At 34.0% G+C, this 23,555-nt stretch overlaps 1 protein-coding gene across 1 annotated transcript in view; it reads left to right on the plus strand.

The window, feature by feature from the left end:
- LOC145277457 (kinesin-like protein KIF28) overlaps window positions 1–23,555 on the plus strand; it is a 118,531-nt gene that overhangs the window by 55,175 nt on the left and 39,801 nt on the right. The window contains exons 7-15 of the mRNA XM_080128820.1: window positions 57–243; window positions 1,517–1,672; window positions 4,922–5,019; window positions 5,867–5,964; window positions 9,550–9,700; window positions 11,433–11,499; window positions 15,428–15,525; window positions 20,721–20,917; window positions 22,549–22,691. Coding sequence (XP_079984946.1) covers window positions 57–243; window positions 1,517–1,672; window positions 4,922–5,019; window positions 5,867–5,964; window positions 9,550–9,700; window positions 11,433–11,499; window positions 15,428–15,525; window positions 20,721–20,917; window positions 22,549–22,691 — 1,195 coding nt within the window. The remainder of the gene's footprint in view (window positions 1–56; window positions 244–1,516; window positions 1,673–4,921; window positions 5,020–5,866; window positions 5,965–9,549; window positions 9,701–11,432; window positions 11,500–15,427; window positions 15,526–20,720; window positions 20,918–22,548; window positions 22,692–23,555) is intronic.

The raw sequence follows: 23,555 nt of genomic DNA on the forward strand, positions 1-23,555 counted from the left end.
TTTTGGTAGTTTTGACTTGTGTTTAAATATTTCTCTTTTTTGTTTACATTATGTAGAGTTATGAAGTATCGTTTTCCATGATGGAGATCTACAACGAGCAGGTACGTGACCTTTTAACGAAGGAGAGCCCTAAAGGTGGTTTGCAGGTGAGACAAAATCCTAAGATGGGAATGTTCTATGTTGAGGGTCTGCAAATGATTCCAGTTGGCAGCTACAATGACATTCAAAGACGGATGGAACAAGGTAAGTGAAAATGAGACTTTTAAATAACGCAATAATCATACTGTATTTATAAACATGAACACAATCTGCAAAGATTCGAAAAAGTGGTAAAAATATCAAATATATAACAAATAAACGTTACCAAAGGCAAGATAAATTACTCTTCTACCTAGCTGAATAGTTTTAGTGTTTTGCTTAATGTAAAATGTTTATTCAGCTTGAAAAACAATTAATGTCAACAGGTTACACAAGCACAAGAAAAAATGGCTGCGTAACAAATACATTGCTGCCATTTTTCCTTGTGCTCGTGTATAACCGGTTGACATTACTTGTTTTTCGAACTGAATAATCATTTCACATTAAGTAAAAATACTAAAAACCTATCTAACTAGGAAGAAGAGTAACTTATCTTGCCTTTAGTAACATTTATTTGTTATATATATATATATATATATATATATATATATATATATATATTTATCCCTTTTGTTAATCTTTGTGGTTTGTAAAATAAACCCGAATATTTTTCTTGCCTCCTCTGTGTATTTAAAACCAAATAGAATTTCCATGAACAGAGTTTCTTTCCAAGAATTTTTGGAGCACATTGCCATGTGGCTGTTTCCATGCAGACTGCAACAAGGTTGTTTTCAAGTGTTGTTTATTCCATTTGGTGTTTCCAATCCTTTTGTAGTATGTTGTTTATTCAACTGTCAATCTCATTATCCTCGAATTACTTCTAGTCTTGCTAAATGGTGAATCATTAGTATGAAAGAAACCCTCCCAAAAAAACTTGAACAAAATTGTGTTTCTGAATTTTTAAGATGAGGATTGTATTATTTGGACTACTGTTCTCCTCCTAAGGGCTATTTTCACAGCGTTTCGGTCGAGATAACCTTCAACCTTCTTCAGGTATATCTTGTCGAACTCGGGAATGTTTCTATCGAATTCACGAGTCTGCACGGAGTTTCCAACAGAACCCTTTATTTTAGTCCAGAGTTCAACAAAAAGATTCTCGAATTCGACAAGATACACCTGAAGAAGGTTAAGGGTTATATCAGCCGAAACATTATGAGGATAATACTCAATATGAGAACAGTAGTTAAAATAATACAAATAATGCATTTTTGATCCATTTTTTTTTTTTTCTTTAAAAACTGAGTGAAATTGATCACCAAAAATGTATATAGATATGGTTTCGGTAATTATGTTTTTTGGGTTTTTTTTTTTTAAGTTTTATTTTTTGTCGAGTGATTTTCAGTGAGTTTTCCTTTCTTGTTTTTTTCTTCTTCAACAGGAACTGCCAATCGCACAGTTGCGTCGACTAATATGAACGCCACCAGTTCCAGGGCTCATACGGTTGTGACGATTGTTTTTGATCAGATTTTGAAGTCAGAAGATTCCGACGAAAAAACACGAAAATCCAGTGTAATTAATCTGGTAGATCTTGCAGGTAATTTTTGTAAAAGTTGTTGACTGTCGATGTTGTATGTTTCTTTTTGTTTTATGGAAATTGCTCATGACAACGTGTGAAACCACTTGATGAAAGAAACTAACAAGACCAAAAGATGGGTGTCATAAAGACAGAAGATGTTTATTGGACTTAACCTTGAAAGGACTAACGCTAGAAGGAAAACAGTCATTAGAAAAAAAGTTCCACACAATTTTTAGAAAGAAGCTACTGGAATAAGAAATTGTATTACAATGAGGTATCAACACAGCAAATCGATGGACACCACTAGACCAAGCAGTCAAATGCGCCAGAACAAAGGAAGCAGGAAACAAGATCAGACAATTCTGAAGATCACATGCCAATAATAGTAGAAAATATAGAAAAGACTAAAGCTAACGTTATTACGTGAAAAATGTTGAAGAGAAGAAAAAAAAGTGGGACTAATTAAATTAGATATGTCTCTGCACATTATTAAATGCGACAGAGATTCATCAGCCAAAATAAAAATGTATCCTAATATAATAACTCTCATTACTGCGAGGTGGTACAAAGTGTGTAAAGTTCTTCAAATGGTTATGCGTGATGTTACTGCTTATAGTTATGTGTCATGAAGGTAATATCTTTGTTGAGGATGCCATCTAATATAAGACAAAAAGAAACACTTGTCGTTCTTCCATTTGAAATTTTTCCTAGCATTGCTTGAAACTTATTCTTCCACAGGCTTGTTTATAAATTGTTGTGATGTTGTAAGGGTCTGGAACAACGACACAGCTCAGTAATTAGTGGAAACAAAATATATTGATCATTAAAGCAAATATAATAAACTAATGTACCCCCCCTCCAAAAAAAAAATTGAATTGTCATATTTTGGGGTTCGTTTTGTTTATAAAATTGTTAGGTGAAAGTACAGAATGGTCTCATAAGATTTAATTCAATTTATCGTTATTTTATGTTTCAAATGTAATTCTCGCCCCCCCCCACCACCACCACCACACAAAAAAATTGTATTTGTCATGTTTTGCCCCCTCCCCCTCGATCGCCAAACTTGAAAAAATGCTAGAGGTGACATGTCTGGTTGAACGCTTAGTGGCCAAAAAGTAGGCGCTCATTTTACGTTGAATTTATATAGATATTATTTATAAAGACTGCTTAAACGTATTAGGCCCCAAAAAAGCAGATCTTCATTCTTTTTAGGGGTTAAACGACACTGGGTCATGTCGTAAAAATTGACCATTTTTAATTTAAGATATTAAATAAATTATAAAGAAAATCTGTTTCGCAGGCAATTAAACACACTTGCTATGGTATAATTTTTATAATAAATCCTGGGCAACACCGATTAAATTTTATAAAAAAAAAAAAGGAGCAGATAATTTATGGGTGATGGATTTTACTCACATGGAAAATTGGTCCTGTGTCTGACTAACTCTGCCCTCGTGGAGATGCAAGTAAATGAGGACATTAGTTTTATTTTTCTCTAACAAATAAAAAAAGGTTACTTAAAATTAAGTATAAGCGAAGAAAAATTTCCTCCGAATTAAAAATAAAAATAATAATTCAGCTTAGAAGAATATTTCGAAATGAAAACAAATCTATTACAGAAAATATTTAATAACGTGCTCCGTTTAAAACAATTTTTCAATTAAACTATCGCAGTTGTTTCCCCTTTGGTTTTCTGGTTTGAAAATGAAACGGTTTCAGATTTCAGATTAAATAAGTTAAATCAAATATAAATTTAAATTTAAATAAACTAAATAATAAAAATAAATTTTTTTTAGTACAGTTGAAACAAGCTATTATGTCGAATAAATAATATCATCGAGCTAATTATTTAAGTAGATTTCATTTAATGTGATATGCTTATAGCTGTAAATCAATCAATGTAGATGTAGTTTGAAGAATTCTATATATAGAAATTATGTATAAAATTTAATGTCTCCGTTGACAGAAGTATCTTATTGTGGGCGTTAATATTTCTTGACCATGAGAGGTGTACACATATATGGCAATTAGCTGTACACACAGACAAACACACACACGAATGTTACTACGTTATATATAGAGATGAAGAATGTGGTGATACGTCAATGATTGAATATTGGTTATTTATTTATTTATTGGTTATATATAAACAGACTACTGTTCTTATCTTAAGTGCCATTTTCACATGTCAGCCTATGTACTCTTCGACCTTCTTCAGAATAACTGGTCCTGACAACCAAATTGCGTTTGTTACATATGGGTGTATATTCTTCCAAGATACCCCTGTTTTTCCTTTCAAGTGTATTCTTGATGACCTAAATTGCGTACATTAAGTACTGCTGTTTTTTATCAAATAAATGACAAATTCTTTCTTATAAAAATAGTCACTTTTATTTGACAGATGGACGTGTGGTGTGGAGTGGGAGAGAGAGGATGGGGCAACAGGCAGAATTTGGTCAATGCGTCTCTCTCTCTCTCTCTCCCTCTATCTATCTATCTATCTATCTATCTATCTATCTTTGTAGTGACTAAGTATTTTTCTTCAAACTGATTTATTTTTTACTTTAGCCTGCATTTTTCATAATTCGGTTTTTAATTGTTTTTTATTCCATTCGCTTTGTCTACTGTTTACATTTGCTTTTGCGTCAGAGGTCAACAATCATGTTGGCGTTTGTTATTCAGCTTTGTAAGTGTCTGGCGTTGCCCAGGAGTTTTTTTTATGTGAACCGTCATCTTTGCCTGCCTCGGATGCCCCGAACTCCAATATCCAATACAACCAAGGCTTGAGATTCTAGTCTACCCTACTTGCTCCACAGGAAGGAGATATGGATTCATGCTAGAAGATTACTGAACACTTTCTATCTTATTTTTGTTGTTTTTTTTCATCACAACTTCTTTCTCCTACATGGATTGCCTTCACCACGACTGAGGAGTTTCATCTACAGACTATATGGTAAATCAGAAGAAGGCTAACAGGTGTTACACCTTAAATTGTTTTTATCCATTAGTTGTGTACAGAACAGAAGAGAATTCTGCACTTATGCATTTTTGGTTTGAAGAGCAATTTTTTTTTGTTTTTATTTTTGAAGAAATCAAAGGAAATAATATCGGGAAACGAATACTAACAAAATCATCATCATCATCATCATAAATGATGTTCATGAAGAAGAAGAACAACAACAATAACAACAGCATCATCACTATAGTTATATAATGCTTTAAATTTAAATTAGCTTTAATTTCATTAATTTTTTTCTTTCTTTAAAGGATCTGAACGTGTTGACAGTACAGGGGCTACAGGTGACAGATTACGTGAAGGAGCGAATATCAACAAGTCTCTCTCAGCCCTTAGTAATGTTATATCAGTAAGTAAGAAAAACGGATTTCGTTTTTATTTTAGAAAAGGTCCTTATCAATATCTGGTCCTTATCAATATCTGGTTGTATCAAAAAATGTTTTAAGTTATCATACTAATTTTAAACGTAATATATCACAAAGATATTTTAAAAATAAATAAATCAATCAATCAATTAGTAAGAATCTTCGTTTACAATCTTGAACTCCACATTATTATTTTTATCTTATTTTTAACTAGCTGGACTCGTATCCCAACGTTGTCCAGGGAAATGTATAATACTGATTTTAATTAACATTTTTATATTATTTTTGTTGTGGTGTTAGTGTTTGAATAATTGACGAGGAAGAACACAGTAACAGTTAATTAAGTATGTATTAACGAAAATACATGAAAGACGTAATTGAGCTATATCTTGGACTAGTGGTGACGACCACACTCTTCGCGTGTCCGTCTCTGACTAACTTAGTAAACCAGTCTTCACGGAAGTGACGTCATGAAATAGTTCATTATTCGAGGCAGTAGGAGTGCGTCCCCAACATCCCCCTCCCAAGCTTTTTGTTTGTAAAAGCTATTAATACTTCTTTCGTTTAGGACCGATCATTAGTGGATCGGTGACCTTTCTTTTCCGAACCGACCGTCGTTGATCACGTGTTGTTTATGGAGGTTCCAGATCAAATGTCTCAAAAATAGTGTCGAACGGTTCTTCCTTCAATGGTCGTGTATCGCTGGTGTCATCTGCGCGGCATCTTCTTAAACAGTAGTCCGAAGAATTTGAATACCGTTTTTTTTTTAGTAATTTACATTTTTATTGTTCTGATTTTTTTTTTTTTTTTTCATCTTCTTGTATGTTGCAGGCACTTGCTGATTTGGCTATGGGCAAAAGGAAAATTATGGTTCCATACAGAGATTCTGTCCTCACGAAACTCTTGAAAAATGCTTTAGGCGGCAATAGGTCAGTAATTTTATACTTTTGAATAACTTATGTTGCATATCAAAATTTCTTGGACTTTTGGTAAGGAAGAAAGTGTAGTATCTGTTATGATGCTGCCCTTAATCTTTTCTGTCCTCGGTCAGTAAAGAAATCCTTCTAGATCGAGATCATTAAATTTCTGTTTAATGCCTTGGGGGCTGGATTTTCCCCACATTGAAAACTGATCTTGTGTCTAACTCTGTCCTCATGGGGAGGCAAATATGTAGACTATTGCATATTCATTTTCAAACATTTATCCTTTTATATTTTTGAAAATATTTGTGAAGTATGAGAACACTGATGCAGAGAAAGTATATTTGGATGTCGAGATTGTTTAGAAGTTTTGTTATGATGGTGATATCATTTAAGCCCAGGGAGGGGTTGATGTTGGTGTAATTGTAGCAGTTAGGAGTAAATACATATATGTACAAATAAATTAAATAAGCATATATATATATATATATATATATATATATATATATATATATATATATTGTTGGGATGATTAATTGAAATTGGAAATGGAAATATCGGAACTTTTGGGGTATTGGAATCGGAAAAAATCGTGTCTATTTTCCGATGCCAAAAATGATTCCTTAAATTATCTTTATTTTTAAAAAAAATTTTTTCAAACAAAATCTTCCCGTGCTGGTAGTAATAATAAAGTAATAAATATTTATTGATTTTAAACTACCAATAAAGCTAAACCTTATAAATCACTCCCACGAGTGTATTTTTACTTTTGGGAAAATATCTGCATATTTAACATGTGTTTCTGTGGTAATCAGGGGAACAAAAAAAACTTTATAGTTAAATATTTAGAGATTTATAAAGAATCGGAATCAATAATTGTGTTATATTATAAACCCTTTTTAAGAATTCAAAACACAACAACCATTGGTGTAAGCAGCAGTCCGTTTTTTATTTCTCCTGTTGTTCTTGCTTATGGTAGATAGAGAGAATTATCATGGCTTCCACTCGGTTGACAATCAAATCTCCAACTGCCATCGTTTTCCTTCTGTCACTTTTTCCACATAACCAGATTCCTTTCTGTTACATTTTTCATAACAATAACAAGGTCTGTTTATATTTGTGAGAAATATTGAAACAATTCCCGTTTAGCTTGTCAATTTCTGACATTTCATCCGCAGACGCGTGCCACATTTTAATTCATGAACATACATATATGTATATACACATATATACATACTAGCATGTCAACCCGGCTTGGACCGGGTCATTCGGTTAACAATTGTAGCGGAATTGAGAATTTAGTACAGAATTGGTAATTGTATCAGAATCGAGAAAAATATTGGAATCGTCTATATATATATATATATATATATATATATATATATACTCGAGAGCAAAAAAAATGGTCCAAACAAATTTTATACATTTTATCGCACTAAATGCTATATTGAACAAGGAAACTTAAACGAGACTAATAACACAGAACAAGACATTTACTTTAATAAATGCTTAGGATGGAATCGCATTCCCTTTTGATTTCTTTAAAAGATCAATCCTTTTAGACATGCTCTCAACCAAAGTGGAACACTGTGAAGAGGAGATGCTATTCCATTCGCTTTGCACAGCTTCCCACAGTTTGTCATTGTTCGAAAAAGTTCTTCCATCCAATGCACGAGATATTATGGACCGAATATTCTCGGTTGGGTTTAAATCGGGGCTTTGACGTGGCCAAAATATCACATTAATTGAATTATCAGAAAACCATTTTTTTTTGTGACTTTAGCAGTGTGTGCAGGGGCATTATCATGTTGAAAAATAATGTTCTGAGATATTCCCAGCTTCTGGATACTTAGTAACAGTTCTGTTTCTAACATTCGAATGTATTCCTTTGCATTGATTGACTTCTTACATCTAATAAATTCCTCAACTCCTGCTGCAGAAAAAGTTCCCCATATCATTATCCCTCCATTCCAGTGTTTAACTGTCATTTTTATGCAACTTTGTGAAAATCTTTCTCCAGTTCTTCGATTGCACCGTTCGGGAGCATCAATAACAAGATAAAATCTTGATTCATCTGACCAGAAAACATTCCTGAACCAGTCTGTATCTTTCTTGCCATAATACGAGAAAAACCTCTTTCTATCATTGATGTTCTTCTTAGATAAAAATGTCTTCTTTGCACACCTTTTAGAAGAAAATCCCATTTCTTTCATTCGTCTAGATATTGTTTTTTATTTTTTTGTTTTTTTATTACATTTTCACCCCAAGGCATATTGCCACTTTGGTGTAGGAGGCAACATCTACTGGGATACTATGTGGGGATTTGGGCAGCAAGATGTCTGTTCATGCTACACTTGAACTTCTGCACGTCAGTACAGTTGGGGAAGCAGGGACCTGGAAAAGAATTCCAAAGTCTAGCGGTTCTGGGGAAGAAACTACTGGAGTAGAAATACCTTTTACATCTAGGGATCTCTACTGTGTGGGGGTGGGATTTAGCTGCCTGTCGGGTTTGTCGAGGGTGTTTACGTCATGGGGGCACAAGTGCTTGCAGCTCGTCAGAGCATTCTCCATTAAAATACTTGTAGAACAGGCAGAGGGATGCAACATTTCATCGATGGGACAGAGGCTGAAGCTTAGATGACAGTTCAGGGCTTATCAGATTGGCGACTATCTTTTGAACCTTGTCTAGGAGTGAGAGACTAGTAGCAGATCCATCAGCCCAAATATGACAGCAATACTCCATACATGGGCGAATGGTGGCCTTATAGAGGTACAGGATACTTTCGGGTGTTAGTAATTTTCTAGCACGGTAGAGAGAGCCTACCTTTTTTGCAGCGGCCCTGGCAATGCTTTCAATGTAATTGTTCCAACTAATGTTTCCTGTGAACGTTAGGCCAAGGAGTTTGAAAGATGTACTCTCAGATAAAGACTCGTTGGCCATTGCTATTGGTGGTAAAGAAGGTTTTATTGTAATTATTGAAGGAAACTAGTTTAGTCTTGGTGGCATTGAACGTGACCATCCATTTTTGTCCACATTCCACTACAGATTGGAGGTTGTCCTCTAGTGTTTCTGCCATTTCTTTAGATATGTGTTCATTTGTTTTCCTGTCGTGCCTGTTATAGAGTGTGGTGTCATCAGCATATATACCCATCTCAGAGGCAATTTTGTCGGGAGGTCATTTATGAATATTAGGAACAACAGAGGTCCAAGTATAGACCCTTGGGGCACTCCCACATTTATGTCATATTGTTTAGATGTACGACCGTCGAGGACAACCTGGATTTTTCTCTTATCTAAGAAGGATATAATTATGTTTAGTATTCTACCAGTGATACCGTATCATAGTAATCGTTAGAAGTGTAAATTTGGTAAATTGTATTACTTAAGGGGAAATTAATATCGTCTCAGAAACGATCGTACACAAATTTGTTGTTTATGTTGAATTCTTGGAGCATGTGTGAAAGATGATCTTATAAGTTCGTTTATTCCCCAGCTGACTAAGAAATTTTATGTAATTCTTAAAGAACCAGTAAATGCAGTAAAATAACTCATCATCCACTGTGAAATAACAATTTCTTTACTTAATTTTCAAGTCGGACTGTAATGATAGCAGCGTTGTCCCCGGCAGACATCAATTATGAAGAGACTGTGTCCACACTACGATATGCAGACAGAGCCAAAAAAATTAAAAACAAAGCTGTGATAAATGAAAATCCTATGGATAAGTTAATACGGGAATTAAAGGTAAGTATACCTTTATGTGCTCCCATAATATTTTTATTTTGCAGTTCAGTCACTTCTTTTAGCATTTGACATCTCCTCCAACAAATATTATTTATTATATGCAATTTTGCCAACATGTTTCCACTCACACAATACATCTTCCATTCAATTACTATAATAAAAGACCAATGTGTATTTATTAGTGATATTTGTGTCTTCTTTCTTTCTTCTCCTTCTTCTCCTCCTCCTCCTTTCTTAGTTTCTTAATTTTATGTTGTTTCTTGGTCTGATTTTTCAAATTATTCATTTTTTTTTTTTTAATTAGTGAAACTGTAAGACTCAGTTTGGGGTTGTTGCCTGTTGGGTTAAGATAAATATTTTTTTTATTATTCTTGAAGCTTCCAAACAAATCGGGCGCCATCTTGGAATATGACACAAAAAAGTGACGATAACAAATTCGTAGATAACTAGCGGGACCTGTGGAAATTCCACAGGGGACTTATTCGTATGTAATATATTTATGTTGGCATTCTGTAGATGTTCAGTGTAAATGAGACACTCTGATATTATTGTAGCTTTTTTTGCTAAAACTGCAAGAGTATTTATCTAAGCTAGCATGAACGCCCAGTAAAGCCCGGTCGCAAAGTACGCTTAAATATATCTAAATTCTTGCAGATTCCGTATATATTATTATAGAGTTAATGTTTTACAGATTTTTATATGTTATAAAGTTGCGTTTTCAAAAATAAAAAAAATATATATCCATATGACTTGGGTGCATTTGCTTGCATCGAAATATATAACATGAGTTCGTTCTGCCATAATCGAAACCGAAACCAAAACTTATGAAGAACTCTTGATAAAATCATTTATAAAAAAAAACAGATTACTGGAGTAACATTAGTTATAATCGAAACCAAAACCAAAACTCATGAAGAATTTTTGGAAAAATTATTTATAAAAAAAAATAGATGACTTAAGTGCCATCAGCTATAATTTAAATCAAAACCAAAACTAATGAAGAATTCTTGGTAAAATTATTTATGACAAGAAATGGAAGTACATAACAATTAAACGACCCGAACGTAAGCGTGACATAGAAAATAACACACACGCTATCGTATTAATATATAGATAAATCTTATAATCAGTACCAACATATGAAACTTATATAATTAGATAGAAAAGTAAATTTTCTTGCGTTTGGTAACAGTTATGTGTTATTTGTTGTTTCCACCCATTGCTTTGTTTGAGTAGAATATATGTTCCAAGTGAACACTAAAACTTTTAAACAATTTGGAAAACAGTTTTTTTTCTCTTTTAAATTGTTATAATTTTCTGATAATAACTTCCTTATTAAAGTGACTTTCTCTTTATTTGCATATCTCCTCTCACGTGATCTTGCCGATTGCTTTTTTTTTTTTTTTTTTTTTTTTAATATTTTCTTCTTTTTATTAACATGCATTCCTTGCCACTTGCCGAATTCGTCATAAAATTCAGTTGAATAAAGTCTTGAAAAAAAAAAGGTCTTTCTGCTTGCGTCTTCATTACATTATAAAAATATGAATTCATTATGGAATATGTCGTTGATAATTCGGTAACATTCCTATATGGAAACATGGTATGAACATCAAATTTTCAAGAATTTTATTTTAGTTGTCTTACTATTATTCACATAGTATTTTTACCTTTTTCTTTTTTTTTTTAACCATCATTAAAAAGTAAAAACAAAATAAGTCTTTTATATTTCTAGGAAGAAAATGATCGCTTGCGTAAAACTATGGAGAGCAGAACATTGGGAAGCCCGGAAACGTCCGAAGGTAAGATTTATAGGATTGCCTTTTAAAATATTTATACCCGTGCATATAGCACCCCCACCCCCCAAAAAAAATACCAACGTGGATAATAATTTTTTTAATAGATCACTGAATTATTCCCCTTTAATTGACTTTCATAGGAATACATACCACTATGCACACACCTGCGAACATAACATTTTCCAAGTGTCTTTACCGGAAATAAATATTGTTTATTACAATAACTTATGATTATTGTCCTTTTTTTTATGTTTGCCTTAAATCATTTTACAGCAACATTTTGATATAAAAAGTGTTGAAGATCTAACTTTAATGTAATCTCTCTCTCTCTCTCTCTCTCTCTCTCTCTCTCAGTAGAGAGAAAGGCAACATCAAAAGGAAAAAAGGCAAAAAACATCCACACAAAAGTATACAAATGTTTAATGACAATAAAAAACAATGAGTTACTAATGAACACGTTATCAGTTTTTCAGAACGTTCCAAGTGAAGAGAAGTAGAATTTAGTTTGTGTAAGAAGTTGAGTATCCATGTTTAATTCGATTGCCTTCGTAAGAGTGTGCGTTTGACAGTGTGTAAGTTCAGTAGGCTACGTTAAAAAAAAGAAATTATTTAAAAATTTATACAAATGAACAAAGTTTTTGATCCTTGTCCGTTATCTTATTTGTTAAGACAACAAAAAATAATTTGTTTGTAATGAAGGAGGTTTCAAATTGTCCAAAGAACTTTCCAAGCGAAGAAAGAGCTGATTAGAAATGTCTATTTCGACTGTTGCCGTGCGAATTTACATTCGTTTAATTGAATTTCCATTTAAATACTACGCACACACCTGCAAAGACAACATTTCCCAACAATTTCTTTTTCAGAAATAAATATCGTTTGTTACATTAATTTATTATTATTTTACTTTTTTCTTATTTTTATGTTTGTCATGCCTTAAATAATTTTTACATGCTCCTTCTGACATAAATTTCTACCTGACTTTTTAAAGTGTTAAAAAATCTATGAAGCAATCGTGCAGCGACAGCCGCCATTATGATTTTGAATCTATGCTTAATTTCTAAGCTCAGCACTGATTAGTGAAAACATTTAACTTCCTTTCTGCTTTGCTCAATCAGAAGCCATATTTTAAGAGAGCTGTGTACACAACGGAAGTTGATAAAAGGGAGTGCCAGCAGAGGACCACTTAACAAGCTGACTCATTTCACAGCGATTCTTCACTCGAGATGCAACTAAAACCTTTCAAGGTCGCTGCCTCTGAGTTCGACAAGAAGACTCCAGAATTCAATATGATAACCGTCGACACACGTGAACGAAATGAAGTAACACCCACATACTGACATGGCTGACTTCCACACCTGTGTACGGACAAACATTCTCATATAAGAACTCTTTCCTTACAAATAGGACATTCATCCTACTCTGCATGTTTGTTTGCTTGTTGTATGGAATTCACCTAGGCAGGTTGAATCAGCTTTCTCCAAAGGAGGAAGAGTCAAGGGAATATATAATTCACTGGTGGTCTTCAGTCACTTGTAAATCCTACTCCACATACATATGGGACATTTGTTTAACACCGTGAAGGTTTCCCAACTTTTTGTCTACGTCCATACTCTTGAACGTATTCTTGTACTAATACCATTCTCTTTCATTTCCTTTTATTTATAGGTTAGCGAGGACGACGATACAATTGCTGTTAATGTTAGAATGAGATCTTGCCTTATCATTTTACATTTTGTTGGCCTCAACATGATACAAACATGCAACGTTATAATGTGATATCTGTTGCTAGACTGTGTCAGTTGTGTTCATGTTCGATCTCTCCCATGATGTCATGTCTCTCACAAGGGTAGATAATTCTGCTTCAATATCCCTTTTTTTTCTTTTTTTTTTACACAGTGATCACCACTTATCAAGGCCCGGAAGCCACTCAGGGATAAGGGTTATTGCAAGTACATTACGTTAGTGTGGAGATTTGATGAAGTGTTTACTTAAGGGGGCGGTTCATTAGGAATTTGTTAACGTTGGACTTGAACACATCCAAGTTGTAGTCCGGTGGGAAGCAGGCAGACGGAACAGAGTTCCACAGGCGTGCAGTTATAAGAAAGAAGCTTTGTTCATGGAATGCGCGTTTTGATTTAGGCACAGATATAGAGTGGGGGAAATTTTTCACAGTGGATTCAGCTAGACGGGTGTTTTTCATGAAAGATTGGCGAGGGGGGACCAGAGATTGGAGTTCAGACGAGCACCTGCCATGGAAATAACGATAAAACAAGGATAGGCTTGCAACGTCTCTTCTGTGGGAGAGAGGTTGCAGGGTAGAGAAAAGGGCATCCCCCACTAAGCCACAAAGTCTATTTTGTACTCTGTCAAGGCAGGATAGGCTGTTTTTAGCAGCTCCTGCCCAGATATGGCAGCAGTATTCCATCCTTGGACGTACTTAGCTTCTATATAGATAGAGAATTGCATTAGTAGTGAGATATCTTCTGGAGCGGTAGAAGGATCCCACCATCTTTCCAGCGACCTTGGCAACAGACTTGATGTACGTGTTCCATTTCAGATCAGGAGTAAAGGTCAAACCCAGAAGCTTGTCAAAACATTGGGCCTCACCCAGACGAGAGCCATCCATCACAATTGATGCCAGCTGGGGATCAGAGCGTTGATGATGTAAGGATAGGAGTTTGGTTTTGGATGCATTAAAGGTAACCAGCCACATCTTCCCCCACTTTAGAGAGGACTTTGTCATTTACAGCCTTTGATGTGTTGCCGTAGATGGTCGTGTCATCAGCATAGATGTCAACGAATGATTTAAGTATGTTTTTAGGGAGGTCATTGATGTAGATCAGGAAGAGAGTTGGGCCCAGTATTGACCCCTGATAAAGGCAAATAATATGAAGGTGCAAAATAAGTTATCTCCCTTTAAACATTGAAATGTGCTTAGTTGAAATATCATTCTGTATTTCCGCTTCTGGCTACAGACAGCATATTCTGATGATAGTACGTCCTTGGAAAGTGTCAAGAATGGTGCAAACAATTAATATATATGTAGTCAAATTGACGAATAATAAAATATAATTATAAAAGCGTGATGTTAAAAACGAATCACCAGTTAGTAAGAGCTAACTCAACAACAGGAATTTTGGAATGAAAGTGAGAAAACATAAAGTAACAAACAAAATATATTTCTATCAAAAATTTTACAGAAATGTAAAATACACTGTCAAAGACCGAAGTTTTTTGGAGAATTTTTTTAAGTTCTTGAATAAAAAGCAGACAAAAGTTTGCTTTTAAAGTTCCATTGTGTGTGTGTGTGTGTGTGTGTGTGTGTGTGTGTGTGTGTGTGTGTGTGTGTGTGTGTGTGTGTGTGTATGTGCGCGCGCGCGTTTACCTTCTGAGTGGCATGTGCTCACTGGAAATAGATCGGCAGATTTAAAGGCATTTTAGTGTGGCTTATTCCAGTCTTCTAGAGTAAGCGTAGGAGTGTCGATGCACATCACAGGTGTCTGTAGAAGAACTCTGAATTTCTGTTCACCTAACCACTGTTTTATAATCCTGTTGAATTTCATATAGCATTGCTAGTTTGGGAATTTGAAACGATTTCTATTGGTTAGAAAATATTTTCAGTTCACATTTTTCTGTAAAAACTTCTTGCTTTTGGGAGTGACAAAGAAAACGAATCCTAATGAAATGGAAAAAGAAAAACTACTTGTTTTGTAATATTCGTTTGAAATCTCGATGTAAAAAAAAGAAAAGAAGGCAGTGAAAAGGAAAGAAGAAGAAAGAGTAATTCGAACGAACAAAGAAAGAAAAGAAGTTAACTCATGGTTGCACATCAATTTCTATTCTACTACAATTTCCCATATGGCAATAACTAAACGCGCAAATTGAACGGGTGCATATTAAAATATCAGTTTTTTATGTTTTTATAACTCAGATGCTGAACGGTTAAAGCTGGAACTGGAAAATATGAGGGCTCAATTATCGGCCAATCAAAAACTTCTTGTTGATTCTACCCGAACATGGGAAGAAAAAGTAAGTAGCTGTAAAACAAAATTCTCTGAAGTGTTCATGTTTGATCTCTCACATAATGTCATGTTTCTAGCAAGGGCAGATAATTCTACTCCAATGTTCCTTGACAAAGGCTAATAATGTGAAGTTACAAAATGAGTCATCTGCCTTTAAACATTGAAATGTCTTTAGCTGGAATATGATTTTGTAGTGCTGCTCTTGGCAGTAAAACAATTATTTATTTTTAATTTTTCTCTGCTGAATAGTTGCTTGTATTTTTTTTAACTCTTATCCACTCCAAACAAAATGGCCGACGATGAATCTCAAAATCGAGTGAAGCGTTATGATGATGATGGTAATGATGATGACTCCAAACAAGACACAGTATCACTTGGATATAAGGAGCTATTTGGGATCATATTTGCAAGGACACTACGTAGGGAGTTGAGTAGTGAGATGTTTGCTCACATTACACTTTAATTTCTGCATGTCAGTATAGAATAAATCGAGACTTAAATTCAGTACAAATAGGCAAAAAAGTATATCAAAGCTAGAAATAATTGTAAGAGTGAAATCGCCACAACCAAAAGAAACCATACTAAAGTCAACAGAAAATTCATTGAGTCACATTGCAATTTCTGAAAAATTAATAAATGCAGTAAATAATGGGCAATCAACAATTTCCCCACTATAAATTGATTAAATTCATTATAATGTATATTATATGTATCAGTTATAGATTTTCCATCATTTAAAGAATAGCATACTTTGTAGTGCACAAATTAATTAATGACTATTATAAAAGTTTGCATTTGAAAAGTTTAAAACATTTTTTTCCACAAAAAAAACAATTTTCTATTTCTTCTTGTTCACAGCTGTTTTGTGTTAGGATTTGGTATTGAGTTATTTACATTTTCTTTTGATATACACAACAGAATTGGTTAAGTCATTCACAGCAATTTAATTTTATAAATCTTTTGAATACCCATCCCAGGATGGATATAGGCAATAAATATAACATTACTTTTAATATCTTCTTTTTTTTTTTTTTTTTCGGTGCCTCCTCCACACCCGCTCTAAATAGTATAGTTTTCCAACAAAAAATAATGTGTCCGCATTGCTCACTCCGTTACCTAGAATAAATATTTCATAATTCACAATAATAAGCTCAATACGTATTATTAAAAGAGTGAATTTTACTTAGTACTTTATCCATTACGCCATAAATCCTTGCGTGGTACAACTGATAAAATACTAAGTTCAGGTTCTAAGCAACACTCTTCTAGAGGTTGAAGGTTCAATTCTCACTTACAGGTAATATTAGATATCCAATTACAAATTACTTAAGACTTCTAGTCGGACATGGGTGATGGAATGAGAGTATGCTACCCCCAAAAGTGTTCGACTTTCAAACATGCATGGTGCATTTTATTGTAGATGGAGCAGGTTCACAGAAATTGGAAATGAATTTATCCATTTCCGATGCAGAATCTATTAATATCAGGCGTATGCTGTTACTCAATATTATTTACATTTTTTTTAAATTAATATCTAGTCTTAATTACTTATCATCATCATCATCATCAGTATCAGTATTTGATATTGAAAGATCTATTTCTAATTGAAAGATGTAATTAGTTTTGCTAGAGTGAGGTTAGTAGTCCATTTACAGAACTACCATATGTTCAATTGAACTGTCATTATAAAATACCATTAAAAAGAACTCTGCTTACTTAATGCATATAATGTAAATAGACGCATTGGTACAGTGATGATACACCGTGTGTAACATTACAATGTATTCTTGGTTATGATATTGTTATATTACAAAAAAGGCAGGTGAAGTGCTCTTTAAACTTGGTAGGCAATCACACCAGTGGCGTAGTAACTATTTTTGCCACCCGGGGTAATCATAAGATACCCCCCACCCACCCTACTGGCCATTGATAATCCGTTAATCTTCAAAAGTCCTCAAAATATATTTTTTCATGGAATTATAATCAAGGATCTAAAATCCGTTTAACAACATACACATATAAAACACAAAAACATTTTTTTTTTTAAACTTAAAAACTCATTTTGGTATAAAATTTCAGATTTTTTGTTAGTTTTTTATTTTTTTATTTTTTTCTATTTCCTATTTTAACCACTCAAAATGCTGCTTCCTGGCACCCCTCCCTGGGGGTGTGTGGGGGGGGACTGCATCTTTGCTATGCTATTGAATCACTCCTAGAGATGACGTCTCTATAAAAGCACTGGTCCCCACCAACTCACTATGTTGGCATCAGGAAGGATACCTGACCTATAAAAATGTTACCTTAACTAAGAAAATGACTTCCAAAGAAAATCTGTTTAAATAAAAACTTGGCCAGAGATAGGTTAGATTAGAAGTCAATTGTTAAAAGCTGTTAAACACATGCCAGCATGTAAAATGGATGTCAAATCAAATCTGATGATGAGATTGGTTTTATGATATTAATCCTTTAATATCTGTCTAGGGAGATGTGTGCAGAACAGGAAACTTTGATGGTATGGTCACATTTGGGTAGGTAGATGTAGAACAGTTAAGATAGCAGGGAGGTTGATAAGTGATGCATTTAAGAAAAAGAGGGATAAAGACCTGGCCAGAAATATGTTTGTTTCGAAGTCAATTTCTAAAAGCATATGTAAAACAAATATTAAAGATTATCTTTAGGAAAATTTGTCCTATGTTCTTGGCAGCTTGTTTCTAGGATAGTCATCCCTTACCACCAGCAATCGATTGGTTTCAGAACAGTCATCCGTTCTTCATTACCCATGGCAGAATGCTGCTTAGACTCAACCTATAATTCTAATTTCTATAGATGCTAAATTCCCTATTATAAAAAAAGTGAAGAATTTATATATAATTTATGTAGGTACAAGAGTACACCGTCCGTCAAAAATGATGGAAAAACAACTGTTTTGCTAATATTCGTATAAAATAATGCTTCAATCAGTGAAGCAAAAAAAAAAAAAATGTAAGGAAACGTTTCAAACTGGGAAATTTTCGGAAAAAATAAAAGAAAACAGCTACTTATTAGTGATGGGAAGATTTAAAAAATTTTTCCTTATTCCGATGCAGTTACTGATTTTGATTCTGTTTAAATTTATAAATATTTAGCTATAGAGCTCTTTTTATGAAATCATGTAATATGTGCATATATGTTTAAACAATCATGTAATATGTGCATATATGTTTTTGGAAACGTAAAGATACATTGGAGGAGGTGGGAGGATCTGTAGATTTTAGTATAAAATCAATAAATATTTGTTATTTTATCATTAGTATCGGCAGTGGAAGATAAAGTTTTAAAATAGGCAAAAATGAAACAAATTTAAAGAATCGACTTTGGCATCGGAAAATGTGCATAAAATTTTCTCATTCCAATACCTCAAAAAGTTTCCATTTTTCTGATTCCTGATTCCGATTAATGCTCCTAACACTAGTAATTAGGCAGAATAGGCACAGCTTATGATTGGCATATTCCGAACAGCTTATGATTGGCATATTCCGAACAGATTATGATTGGCATATTCCGAACAGCTTATGATTGGCATATTCCGAACAGATTATGATTGGCATATTCTGAACAGCTTATGATTGGCATATTCCGAACAGATTATGATTGGCATATTCCGAACAGCTTATGATTGGCATATTCCGAACAGCTTATGATTGGCATATTCCGAACAGATTATGATTGGCATATTCCGAACAGCTTATGATTGGCATATTCCGAACAGCTTATGATTGGCATATTCCGAACAGATTATGATTGGCATATTCCGAACAGATTATGATTGGCATATTCTGAACAGCTTATGATTGGCATATTCCGAACAGCTTATGATTGGCATATTCCGAACAGCTTATGATTGGCATATTCCGAACAGCTTATGATTGGCATATTCCGAACAGATTATGATTGGCATATTCCGAACAGCTTATGATTGGCATATTCCGAACAGCTTATGATTGGCATATTCCGAACAGCTTATGATTGGCATATTCCGAACAGCTTATGATTGGCATATTCCGAACAGCTTATGATTGGCATATTCCGAACAGCTTATGATTGGCATATTCCGAACAGATTATGATTGGCATATTCCGAACAGCTTATGATTGGCATATTCCGAACAGCTTATGATTGGCATATTCCGAACAGCTTATGATTGGCATATTCCGAACAGCTTATGATTGGCATATTCCGAACAGCTTATGATTGGCATATTCCGAACAGCTTATGATTGGCATATTCCGAACAGCTTATGATTGGCATATTCCGAACAGATTATGATTGGCATATTCCGAACAGATTATGATTGGCATATTCCGAACAGCTTATGATTGGCATATTCCGAACAGATTAGGTACAAACGAAAACTTTGTTTTGAGTTTGTTGTATTTTTTTATCGTAAACGCTAACCAATGTTTAAAATGCTATCAAACAGTTAAAAATTAAAGACAAAAACATAATTATAATTGAAAACAGTTATCATGTGGTAATTTCAATGAAAAAAAGGTACTATTACAGTTTACGAACCATGCTGAAATAATAACATTATTTAGAAAGCCATTTTTAACATCAGGAGGAGAGTACTTTTTAACTATTCTGTACTTTTACCTAACAATTTAATAAACAAAAGATATTATTAAAAAATTTTAATAAACAAATACTGTTAATTAGTTGTTGGCTGCTTTGATTCCATTGGCTAAGCCTTTTGGCACCTTCTGGCGGTTTATATAAACTGCCTGGAATATGCCGACGACATTGCAATCCATATTCTGCAAAAAAAAAAATGCATTGAAAGAAGAGAGGGGGAAAAAGAAAGAAAAGAACATCTTATAATTGAAATAGAATGAAAAATTTCTTTCTCTTAAACGTTAGAATTGGTTTCATCTAGAAGTTTCTTACTTTCTAACTTTTGAGTGACGGAACGGATTTATTACTCAAGTTCGATACTCTGAGTTCGATAGAAAGATTCCTGAGTTCAACAAGATACACCTTAAGAAGGTTGGAGGCTACATCGACTAAAACGTTATGAAAATAACACTCAAGATGAGAACTGTAGCTTGAAGAATCTAAATAATACGAATAATCAATCCTCATCTCAAACGTTCAGAAACGAAATATATAAAAATGAATCTGACTTTCTGAATATAGATAACAGATTTGGAAGAATTTTGTTTACAGCTAGCAGCAGCTCGATCAATGGACAACGAATCAATCAATGGTGACCTCCAACGTCAGTCAACAGAGCCACATTTGGTAAATCTTAATGAGGACCCAATGCTGTCCAAAGTCATCTATCATTACATCGATGAAGGCAAGACGAACATCGGATCAAAGTTAGCAAAACCACTGCCCAAAATCTGCTTGAACGGACTAAGGTGAGACAATATGGTTTTTTTCTCTTCTTTTTCTTTTTTAAAAAACTCTTTTTCACCCAAAATAGGGCATATTGCCACTTGGAATGTAAGAGCTACTATTTGAGTTTGTGTCTAACAGGGTACTATTTGAAGATATGAGCAAGATGTCTGTTCACAATTACATTAAAACTGCATGCTAAGGTAAGCAGAAAACAATAAGGAAATTCTAAAGTCTAGGAGTCCTATTAGATTGAAGACTATTTTTAGTTTTAGTTATGCAAGAAATTTGATGGATTTTATAGGATTTCCAAGACATTTTCTGCCATTTTTTTAATTCCATATTTAGAAATCTCATTAATTATTTGAAGACCTCAATTAAATCCCTAAATTTGTTTGTATCTCTAATAAAGTAGTTAAAACTAATATTCGGTACTTGTACAGTTTAGTCAAGACATTAAAAAATGAAAATATCGAAAAAAAGGTTATATTTCATGTATCCGTTATGAAACTAAGTTCTCCGAAAAAAAATTTCCCTTAATTTCATTAAGTAGTTTTTTTTTTGTTTTTTTTTCACAGCGAAAAAACAATTTGTTATGATACCGAGCAAAAGGTTCGATTTTTAGGAAGAAAAGCTAGAATTAAAGATGGGAAGGGAGTGTCGGCACTTTACATTGAGTTATCTCCCCATGGCATGTTGTTCAGCTTCAGCAAATTTTACAATGGCTGACTTCAACGCGCTCTCATAAGAACATGTTTTTCCGTTGTAAAAAAAAAAAACTACTCGATCAAATTAAATGAAATTTTTTTTTCGGAGATCTTCAGTCCATAATGGATACGTACAATATAACCTTTTTTCGATATTTTCATTTTTTAATGTCTTGGCTAAACTGTACAAGTGCCTAATATTCTAAAATATTTTTTGTAATTTAGTCGTTTTATTACATAATTCAATATTTATCTCCTTTCCAGTGGGATGATATGATACAAGGATCGAAAAATGGGATTTGAAAAGCCACTGCCCTAGAACAATAGCACTTTGGCCTGCAAAATATTTCTGAACAGCCCTGTCTGCATTATCCGATAGGGGCACCTCAGGCGATTATTAAAAACTTAAACCCTTCCCATAAGGAGAAGGTAAAACCTAGAAGGGTGGACCTCCTAGAACTGCACAGGATCAAAAACCTAGACTATGTTGACTTTGGTGCCAAGGGAAAACCCCCGATTGATCGGGGGTGTTTTTATTTTTTTTTTTATTATGAGGATAAAGTATGAGGGGGCATGCCAAAAGTGATGTCCCCTATTCTTTTTATTCCGGCCAAATGGATCAGAGGGGATTACAAATTGCATTGCTATGATGACTGAACTTATGCATTCATGACCTGAAAGTTTCACCTCTCTGTTGCAGATATTGACGGTGTGAAACTCTAAGAAAGCAACGCCTGTTATGGACGTGCGTCAGAAGCAGAGATGTGCCATTGAATTCCTGATAAAAGTGCATTAGGAATACCACTCCCATCTTCGTGGCTCTTCAACTTTTTGAGTTAAAAAATAGGAGGTTTTACTTTTTTGAAACAACTTTCATATTACATTAGTTCAGTTTCTTTATTTTTCCCTTCTACTTTTAATTAACATCATTATTTTTTTAATGATAGCATCAAAAAAGAGCATGCAACTCTAACTTACATTGACCAAGTTGTTTCCATTGAGCCTGCGAGTAGCAACGCCAGAATTAAAGTGAATGGACTTCCTTTGATGCAGCAAAGGGTTCTCAACCACATGGACAGAATTTTATTAGGTATGTAAAAAAAGAACCACCTTCAATACAGAACGTTTGGAAATTCGATGGCATAACTTGCAGATTATGTTCTATACGTGTAATAGCACTCGATTGCTAAACTAATTTCTTCTTCTGCATAATCTTTAGTTTGTGCTGATCATATTTATTTACTTTTTTAATTTTCTTATCAATTTGTTCAAGAAACATGAGACATTGGTATTTCAGTATCTTTTCCCTCTCAGCTCTGTTTAACACAGCATCATTGAAGACACTAACTTCTACTAAGGTTACCTCTTTCTCCTTCTTGTCCCATACCACTATGTCAGATCTTATGGTCCCATTTTCAAGGTAAATAGCTGAAGAGATTGCATAGTCATAGTGGATGGTGTATGACTTATTTCCAACTTTTCTTTCTGGTAAACATGTTCCCATGACTTACCGCTGCATTTGATTGTCCAGTGAAGCTATTTGCACACTATTGTACTGCATCATATAGTAGCTGCCCCCCCCCCAGCATAACCTTGCAGTTGAATGTCAGGTGGCTCACACTCTCTACTTCTATGTAGCAGAACCTGCACTTGTTATCATTGTGAGACCACTCATTTTATTTTTTAAAAAACATTGATCATCAAGCCTTGATCTTGGGCAGCCATTATAATCCTCTCCTGATCAGAGTGGAGCAATCCTCTTTTTAGCCAATCTATCGAAATTTTCTTATCTATAGAGTCCTGGGTTAATTAATATAGAAAATACTTGGCATGCTGTTGATTGGACGATTCTTCCATTTTTTTTTTTTTTTTTTTTTTGCAACGGAAGTTTTTGGCGTATTTTCGGTGACTCTTCTGAGTTATTTCCATAGCAAACTTGTTTTCTACTTGTCTC

The sequence above is a fragment of the Euprymna scolopes genome, chromosome 6, assembly GCF_053919585.1.
Source record: "Euprymna scolopes isolate OS-2025 chromosome 6, ASM5391958v1, whole genome shotgun sequence".
Lineage (NCBI taxonomy): Eukaryota > Metazoa > Mollusca > Cephalopoda > Sepiida > Sepiolidae > Euprymna > Euprymna scolopes.